The sequence below is a fragment of the Ursus maritimus genome, unplaced genomic scaffold, assembly GCF_017311325.1.
Source record: "Ursus maritimus isolate PB19 unplaced genomic scaffold, ASM1731132v1 scaffold_8, whole genome shotgun sequence".
NCBI classification, from domain to species: Eukaryota; Metazoa; Chordata; class Mammalia; order Carnivora; family Ursidae; genus Ursus; species Ursus maritimus.
The window spans coordinates 81,863,593-81,873,143 of NW_024426996.1; the positions used below are offsets into that span (position 1 = coordinate 81,863,593).

General features: G+C 47.5%; 1 protein-coding gene across 1 annotated transcript in view; it reads left to right on the forward strand.

Moving 5' to 3' along the window:
• Positions 1–9,551, forward strand: part of RNF212 (ring finger protein 212) — a 41,438-nt gene that overhangs the window by 231 nt on the left and 31,656 nt on the right. The window contains exons 2-3 of the mRNA XM_040624933.1: positions 352–470; positions 885–946. Of these exons, the coding sequence (XP_040480867.1) occupies positions 352–470; positions 885–946 (181 nt within the window). The remainder of the gene's footprint in view (positions 1–351; positions 471–884; positions 947–9,551) is intronic.

The window sequence follows — 9,551 nt, forward strand, 5'->3', positions numbered from 1 at the left end:
TTTTCCCCCCCCCCCCCCCCCCCGTTCTTAGCTGCACTGGACCAGAAGAGGGGGAGACAGGCCAGGGTTTGGGCTGGGTGCACTGCTTGGAAGGGCGAGGAACGCGGTATTGTCCGGCTGGCTCTGGGCTCCAGGCTGGCTTATGAGAAAGGGAAGCTCAGGCGTGGGGGGTGGGGCAGAGCCCAGGATGAGAGACCCTGCTGCCCCACTGACGGTGTCGAGTTTTCCAGCGACACGCGGGTGCTCTGGTGCCACGTGGGGGCAGGCGAGGACATGCAAGGCTGCCCTTAGCAGCCAGCCCCATGAGGAGCGGGTTCTCCGGGGGACGACAGGAGTGTGGTGGAGATGAAGGTGGTGCAGTGGTGGGCCCGGGCCAGAGACCCCGGAGAAGAGCAGGTGGGAAGTCAGCCCTGAGCTCTCGGGCCAGGCGCAGCCTTACAGGCAGCAGAGGCTCGGCAGATACTTACAAGGTACACACCCAGCGAGCGGTCTCCGGTGCTGCAGAGGGGAGGCCGAGGGGGCAGAGCAAAGCTTTTACTTCATTTCTTGGATGGGGTGCAAGGAGCTGTTTTCATTTTGAATAGTTAAAAAATTTTAATTAGGATATCACTACAAAATCTAATTGTAAGGAAATCTGAGATGGATTTAAGTATTGTTGATCTTCGTAATCACTGTTCTGGGGCATACTGGATTATTAGCTGAATAAATCTTTTCAACTCTGTCTTATCTTAAAATGCACCGTCTTATCATTGTCTGAATGTGGAAAACGTAAGCACTATAATTCTGTTTATTTCTGAAGAACTATTGTCATTTGAAGCCTGCACTTACACACATTCAAAAGCATTACTCACTATAATATAGTCAAGTTTGCTTTTCTTTTATAGGTGGCAAAGACGTGTGCTTGATTTGCAAAGTCCCTTGTTGCACGGTTTTACTTTCAAAACATGTAAGTTGAAATATATATTATCTGAATATTAATCAGGGTTTTTTATGAGTTTGAGATTCAGTTTTTAGTCATTTGGTGGGTCTGAAATTTTCATTTTGCTAGGTTAATTAGAAGAGCTTACAAGATTTCTGAGTAAAGTACAATTAGGATTTGGTTTTGAATACCTCATACAATTTCCTTTGTTAACCATAGATGGGCGTTATGTGTAGTTTGCTGTGCTGTGTTCTGGGAAATGAAGATGAGTTGAATAGTTTTCTTCAGCACAATACAAGCTCCTTAAGAAAGTGGTAGGGTTTGGCTTTCCGTGGGGGTCATGTCTAATTAAGAGGGTTGGAGGAAAGTAAGTTAGAAGTGGGTTACTGTTGCAGTAAACTTAAAACAAGGTCTTCTGTCCTCTCTGTGAGATACCCCAGTTTCACCTGTTTGCTTTAAACTTAGTTGCGAATGATTATTCTCTTTATACTTAGATTCTTTTTTTAAAATACTTTTTATTTATTTATTTGACAGAGATAGAGACAGCCAGCGAGAGAGGGAACACAAGCAGGGGGAGTGGGAGAGGAAGAAGCAGGCTCCCAGCGGAGGAGCCTGATGTGGGGCTCGATCCCACAACACTGGGACCACGCCCTGAGCCGAAGGCAGACGCTCAACCGCTGTGCCACCCAGGCGCCCCTATACTTAGATTTTAAGATACTTATTTGATCTGACATTTTAATCTATAGGAATCATTTTTTGCTGATTATAAATTTAGTACAAAGTCACACAAGACTTAAGTGATATAGAAAATCATAATGGAGATGGGGCGCCTGGGTGGCACAGCGGTTGGGCGTCTGCCTTCGGCTCGGGGCGTGATCCCGGCGTTGTGGGATCGAGCCCCACATCGGGCTCCTCTGCTGGGAGCCTGCTTCTTCCTCTCCCACTCCCCCTGCTTGTGTTCCCTCTCTCGCTGGCTGTCTCTATCTCTGTCAAATAAATAAATAAAATCTTTAAAAAAAAAAAAAAGAAAGAAAGAAAATCATAATGGAGAAAAATCCTGTTTCCCACAGATGTCAACAAGGAAGAGTACAGTTCCTGCTCTGTGCGTTACCATGACTTATCTTTTTACAAAACGGTGTCTTCTCAGTTGACTTGGTATTTTTGGCACACCCACACTCTGAAAAGACTGCATAGTACTTCAGTGTTTTCCGGGGAAGGGAGGGGTTAGTTTTTCGCTGTTTCAGTCTTACAGTGAATATTTTTTTACCATGTTTCTGCATATATATAAGAATATTTCCGTAGCATAAATTCCTAGGAGTGGAACAATAAGGGCACAGATTAAAGTGTTTAAACTTAATAGAAAGCACCTTATTTCCCTTAAGAAATGTCCCAGTTTAAACCCCCGGCCGTAGAGGCAGCTTCTGCTGGTCGCACAGCTGGTCGGGCTTGCCTTGGAGGGAGGGGCGCCCTGGCCTTCCCCCCGCCCTGCTGGGCCCTACGCTCAGCTCATTTACCCCCTTTTCCTCTCTAACAGGTGTACTCAGGGCGGTCTGCTTCCTGCCGTACGTCACTGCGGGTATCATTTTTATCGTTTCTATAGTCTTTAATCTCTCTTTTAACTTCTTTTTTGACTCAAGAATTATTCAGGAGAGGGGGCCTGGGGGGCTCAGGTGGTTGAGTGTCTCAAGTCATGATCCCGGGGTCCTGGGATGGAGTCCTGCGTCAGGCTCCCTGCTCATCGGGGAGTCGGCTTCCCCTCTGCTCGTGCTCTCTCTCTCTCTCAAATGAATAAAATCTTCTTTAAAAAAGAGTATTCAGGAGAATGGTCCTTAATTTCTAAGAGGTTAGATTTTTATCTCTATCACTTTTGTGGATAATTTTTAATTTTAGTCTTTGTGACTAGAGAAAATGGCCATTTAGTTATTTTTTATAATTGTCAAGATTTTCGCTGTGGCTTAATACGTGGTAATTGTTAGTGTTCTACACGTGCTTGAAAAAGTACGTATTCTTTTGTTCTCTGTGCATGTGAGAGGGTGAAGTTGTTTGCGGCACTGCCGCTGTCCCGCACACCCGCATTCTGAGGGCACTTCCAGCAGTCTCTCCAGGACCCGGCTCCTCCGTTCTCCACGGGCCGTGTGAGCGCCCTCCACCACGACGCCTAAGAGCCATTCTTCCTGCTTTCCCTCCTGCTTCCTGGAATCTCTTCTCACCTGCAGCCAGAGAGATCTGCAAACGTGGGTCGTGTGTCCCAGCTTCCCAGGAGTAAAACCTATGTCCCCTCATGCCCATGGCTCTGTAGCCTGGCCACTGGTGGACACCTGGTCCCCTGGCCGGCTACTCTGACCTGCCACTGCTCCTGGAGCCAGGCTGCTTCCACCTTCCCCTCCCCCGGTGACTTTAGGTCTCTGCCTCCGGTTCCATGTGACCTTGGCTTCCTTGACCTGTAGCAGGAAGGACACTTGATATCATGGCCCAGCGTATGTGCATTTGCGTGTACACGCATCTGTGTGTGTGCACACATGGGGAATAAGTTTCACAAAACAACGCAGAGCCTTGCTAAATGCAGCGCCCCTGATGGTTTCTGTTTCAGCTGGGTTTTTGTTGTTCAAACCGAACATGCTGTGGCAGGCTAAGCTGATTTCCCGGGACCCACACCTGCTCCTTTTGCACCACACAGCGCACCACTTATGTTTGTTCATTCGTTTGTCCTTGGAAAGGGCAGTCACTGTTGCACACACAAAATAGTGCACCACCTGTCAGGTGGTGCACGGCGAGGGAACGGTGCGCACTGAAGCTGGGCGCCTGCGGGGGCCTGGGGGGCAGGTGGGTCTGCGGGACAGAGCCTTTGGTGAATGCAAAGAGCAGAGCAGAAGGATGCGTGCGCAAGAAGGGGCTTGCACTTCGACTGCCGTTGGCTGGTTCTCCCGCAGAGATGGAGAGGGGTGGCTGCAGCGGGGAGGCCCTGAGCCCCGTAGAAGCCAGTGATATCTGGGACCTGGAGGCCACGGGTGGTCAGGGCACTCATCCTCATGCCCACTTCACGTAGGGCCCTGGGGAGCTGAGGGATGAGGAAGAACCCCCTGTGGGCAGAGCTGGGGACTGGAGCCAGCTAGACCAGAGGCTACCCTGGACAGCAGAGGCCTGTCTAATGAAGATGAAGACAGCCCCAGGGCAGGAGCCCCAGGACACCCACCCACAGGGTCTTCATGACTGCTATGTTCTCTTGTCTTCCCCCTGACCTTTGAGGGGTGGATTCATATGTCCTGCCCCCGGTCAGAGGTTGCTTACAGTGGGGATGGACCTGCCCTGGGGCCGTCTAGATCAGGTCCTGGAACACAAGACCATGGGTTTAGTATGAACTCAGAGATGGGGCATTGAGGGGGTGGCCTTTCTGTGTAAGGGAAGAGAGAAATAGACACCAGCCACTAGAACGGCAGACTGGCCTGGCTGGGAGCTGTCCTTGACCCTGCTGCCTTTCTTTCTGGGCCGCCAGCTAGACTCCGTCTCCCCACCTGCTTCCCGTGAGCAACGCCACTCCAGGCCTGGCCCCCAAAACAATCTCCTGGAAAGCCCCCCGACTCAGCCAAGGAGATGCTTATGATCCAGCAAGGCAGAGCTGCTGGGCCCCGAGTGGAAGGCCGTCCACTGAACTGAGCCTTCTGTGAACGTGTAGACGGAAAATATCCCCCTTAAGCCACTGAGACTGGGAGCTGTCTATTGCACAATTAGCCTAAGTTAGCCTTTGTGTGCCATGTAACTTTTGGAGTCAATTTCTTTCGTCAGTTTCTACACAAGGTCCTATTGGGTTTGCGTGACAGTGTCGGTAAAATTGACGTCTCTACAGCGTAGACTCTAGTCCGCAAGCGTGGCGCACTCCGTTTACTTAGATGTGCTCTAGTTTCGCTAACGGTTTCCTGCACAGAGGCTGTGTGCGTCACTGTTGGCCTCACCCTCGGGTACTGGTGATTTGGGACGCTGCCAGACCCCTTTCTCAAAATGTCACTCTTTGTGTTTATTGCTGGTGCATAAAAACTGGCTGATTTTGTTTAATAGCTCTTATCTGGTGGCCATGCTGTATTCACTTAATGCCATAGGTGGATCTGGAGCTTTTTCTAGGCTCTCTCTGTGCACAACTGTGTCATCTCTAAATGTTTAGTCTCCGTGTTATTCCTCCCTTTCTTTCTGTCTGTCTTCTTTTCCTCATTGTACAGGCTACAAGGAGACACAGTAGTGATAGCAGGCGTCCTTTGTCTCTCCCTGATTTCAGGGTCAAGCTTCCAGGGGTTCACCGTGGAGTATTGCTGCACACCCTGGGTTTACTGCCAACGGTTTTTATCATGAGTGTTGGATTCTATCAAGTGGTGTTTTATAAATATCAAGGTTATCATTTGATTTTTCTACTTTATTTTGTTGATGTAAATTGCATTTATTTTTAGAATGTTAAACCCACAGTAGAATTTTATTTTTTTCAAGATTTTATTTGTTTATTACTTTAGAGAGATTGAGAGAGCGTGTCTGCGCACATGAGTGGGGGGAGGGGCAGAGGGAGAGAGAGAATCTCAAGCAGACTCCGCATGGACCATGGAGGCCAACGTGGAGCTCGATCCCGTGACCCAGAGATCATGACCTGAGCCAAAACCAAGAGTTGGATGCTCACCGAACTGAGCCACCCAGGTGCCTCTAAACCCACAGGAGAACTTTAAACCATAACTTCGTTGTGACGTGGTATAGCCTGTACACGCGGAAGAACTCGGGGGTTTTGCACCTCTGCTCGTGTAAGGGCCGACCTGTAACTCTCCTTTCTTACAATGCCCTTTTCAAGTTTTGGTGAATCAGGATTTTGCTGACTTCATAAACGGAGTTGAAATTCTTTCATTTTTCTCTTCTCTGGCAGATTGTTGTTTTTTTTTTAAGATTGGGGCCATTCAGAGAATGTACGCTGGGATTCATGCCTGACGCTCTTGAAAGACATTGAGGAAGGCTTTTTGTGTGAGGTTTTTAACTAGGGTTTTAATTTTTTAATTAGATATGGGACTCTTCAGAGTTCCTCATATTTGGGTCAGCTTGAGTGAGTGGCCTTTCTCTAGGAGTTTGTGCACTTCATCTGAGTTTTCAAGTTTCTCATCCTCGGTGTGTCTGTGGTCTGTGTATTTTTAGTGTCTGTGAGATCTGTAGTGATGTCCCTTTGTCATTGTAGTAATAGCTGTTGTACCTTCTCTTTTCTTCAACAGTCTTGTCTGGTTTTATTGACTTTTTATCTGTGTTCTCAGAGAGCTAGTCTTTGTCTTCACTTTACATTTGTCTCAGCTGTGTTCTCTGTCATTTCCTCTTTTCTTTTTTCTTTGGATTTAGTCTGTTCTGTAAGATGGGTGCTTCTGTCCACTTCCAGCCTCTCCCACTGGCGTTTATGCTACGGGTTAGGGCACCCCTCTGTTTGCCCTTGCCTGCGTTGTATGTGTTTGGCTACTTTGCAATTTTATTGTCTTTCACTTTGAAATAGTTTGAAATTTCTGCTCAATTACTCCCGTGACCTTTGTGTTTTCTGAAAGTATATTGAGTTAGAAATATTTGGGGATGTGTCATGAAAAAGTTGCTTTGGCCGATGTCATAGAGGTTGCTGCCTATGTTCTCCTCTAGAATTTTGATGGATTCCTGTCTCACATCGAGGTCTTTCATCCATTTGGAGTTTATTTTTGTGTATGGTGTGAGAGATTGGTCAAGTTTCATTCTTTTGCATGTGGCTGTCCAATTTTCCCAGCACCATTTATTGAAGAGACTGTCTTTTTTCCACCGGATGTTTTTTCCTGCTTTATCAAAGATTAGTTGCCCAAAGAGCCAGGGGTCCATTTCTGGGTTCTCTATTCTGTTCCATTGGTCTGTGTCTGTTTTTGTACCAGTACCATGCTGTCTTTGTGATCACAGCTTTGTAGTACAGCTAGAAATCCGGCATTATGATGCCCCCAGCTTTGTTTTTCCTTTTCAACAGTTCCTGGGCGATTCAGGGCCTTTTCTGGTTCCATATAAATTAAAGGACTGTTTGTTCCAGTTCTTTGAAAAATGTCCTCGGTATTTTGATCGGGATGGCATTGAAAGTGTAGATTGCTCTGGGTAGCATGGACATTTTAAGTATGTTAATTCTTCCGATCCATGAGCATGGAATATTTTTCCATCTTTTTATGTCTTCCTCAATGTCTTTCAAGAGTGATTTATAGTTTCTAGAAGAGAAACAAAAGATAAAATGAACTTATGGGACTTCATCAAGATAAAAAGCTTCTGCACAGCCAAGGAAACAGTCAAAAAAACTAAGAGGCAGCCTATGGAATGGGAGAATATATTTGCAAATGACACTACAGATAAAAGACTGGTATCCAAGATCTACAAAGAACTCAAACTCAATACACGAGAAACAAATAAATCAAAAAATGGGCAGAAGATATGAACAGACACTTTTCTAATGAAGACATACTAATGGGTAACAGACACAGGGAAAAATGTTCAAAACCATTAGCCATCAGGGAAATTCAAATCAAAACCACACTGAGATACCACCTTACGCCAGTTAGAATGGCAAAAATAGACAAGGCAAGAAACAACAATTGTTGGAGAGGATGTGGAGAAAGGGGATCCCTCCTACATTGTTGGTGGGAATGCAGTGGTACAGCCACTTGGAAAACAGTGTGGAGGTCCTTAAAAGTTAAAAATTGAGCTACCCTATGACCCAGCCATTGCACTACTGGGTATTTACCCCAAAGATACAGACGTAGTGAAGAGAAGGGCCGTATACACCCCAATGTTCATAGCAGCATTGTCCACAATAGCTAAATCGTGGAAGGAGACGAGATGCCCTTCAACAGATGACTGGATTAAGAAGTTGTGGTCCATATATACAATGGAATATTACTCAGCTATCAGAAAGAACGAGTTCTCAACATTTGCTACAACATGGACGGCACTGGAGGAGATAATGCTAAGTGAAATAAGTCAAGCAGAGAAAGACAACTATCATATGATTTCTCTCATCTATGGAACATGAGAACTAGGAAGATCAGTAGGGGAAGAAAGGGATAAAGAAAGGGGGGATAATCAGAAGGGGGAATGAAGCATGAGAGACTATGAACTCTGAGAAACAGACTGAGGGCTTCAGAGGGGAGGGGATGGGGGAATGGGATAGACTGGTGATGGGTAGTAAGGAGGGCACGTATTGCATGGTGCACTGGGTGTTATATGCAACTAATAAATCATCGAACTTTACATCGGAAACCGGGGATGTACTGTATGGTGACTAACATAATATAATAAAAAATCATTTAAAAAATTTAAAAAAAAAAGAAATATTTGGGGATTTTTAGTTATTTCTTACTGACTTTTATTGAAGTCTAATACAGAAAACTGCACGGATACAAGTACGTGGCTCCAGGAATTGTTTGTGACCTGAACGTCTCCACCACTCAGACCAAGACAGGTTCATTTCCATGACCCCAGGACCATGGCACGGTCCCAGAGACCACGGCATGGCCTTGACCTTCTGAGGTCTAACGTGCGGTAGATCTTCCTGCTGACGTGAGGGTCTCAGACGCTTCTGCCGCTTTAGCTTCATCCCATGCTCTCTGCGCTGTTGGTGCGTGGTTTTGTTTTGTCTTCACAGAGCCCCGCAGGGCGGCTGGAGTGCGGTCACCATTCTGATCTCCCTTCTCCCATGCTGCTCCCGCCGAGGAACCATTTCCTACCTGAAGGCAGTGCCTTCTGTTGGTGACAAAGTATCTGGTTTTTGTTTGTCTGAAGGGGCCTCTTTTTTTGCCTCCATTTTGAAGCATATTTTCACTGAGCTTAGAATTCTTTAATGGACATTAATGTTTTTGGTGCTTTGATCATATTCCTTCCTTGTCTGTCTGTCTCCTTCCACAGTGGCTGTCCTGTGTGTGATGACGGTTGTCTGTGGAGTCGTCCAGCCTGGCTTCACAGAGATTCCTCAGCCTGTGCAGTGGGGGCTTTGTTAGACTGGAGAACCCTGGTTGCTCCGTCTCCACAGCCTCCTGTGCATTCAGGGCCTCTGACTCCTCTCACAGAAGGCAGTGGGCCCTGACAGATCAGTGACAGCATTTCCGGTCCGTGGAGCTGTTCATCTGGTTTGGGTCGTCTGTGTATGTGAGATGTATCTTTACAGACAGGCATGGTCCCCACTTGCTGAGCACCAGGCTCAGCCCCGCTGTCTTGGGGGCACTGTGTGTGGCCCTCGGGGAAGGCACTGTATCTGCTGGCCTCACTTGGAGGACGGAGGCTCGGAGGTGTCAGGCCACGTGCTGGGGTGGCAGGTCTAGCTGGCGCAGAGCAGGGCTCACGCGAACCTGGAGGCCCTGGGCCCTGTCTGTGGGCCAGGACCCCCCACGTGCAGTGGTCTGTCCAGGCAGCATTGTGTGGGGACCCCTGCTGTCCTGACACCACCACTCCAGCCCCTCATCTCCCTAAGCCAGACCTGCTTCCAGACCCTCTGCTGTCCCTGCCAGAAGGCCGTGGCCCTTGAAGGTACAATCCCCAATTTCTACCACTGACCTGATTTAGTTTCACTGTTGTTTTAGAGGAGTTTGGGGGCACATATGGCCCTCAAACCGCCATCCTGATGTTGTCCAGACCA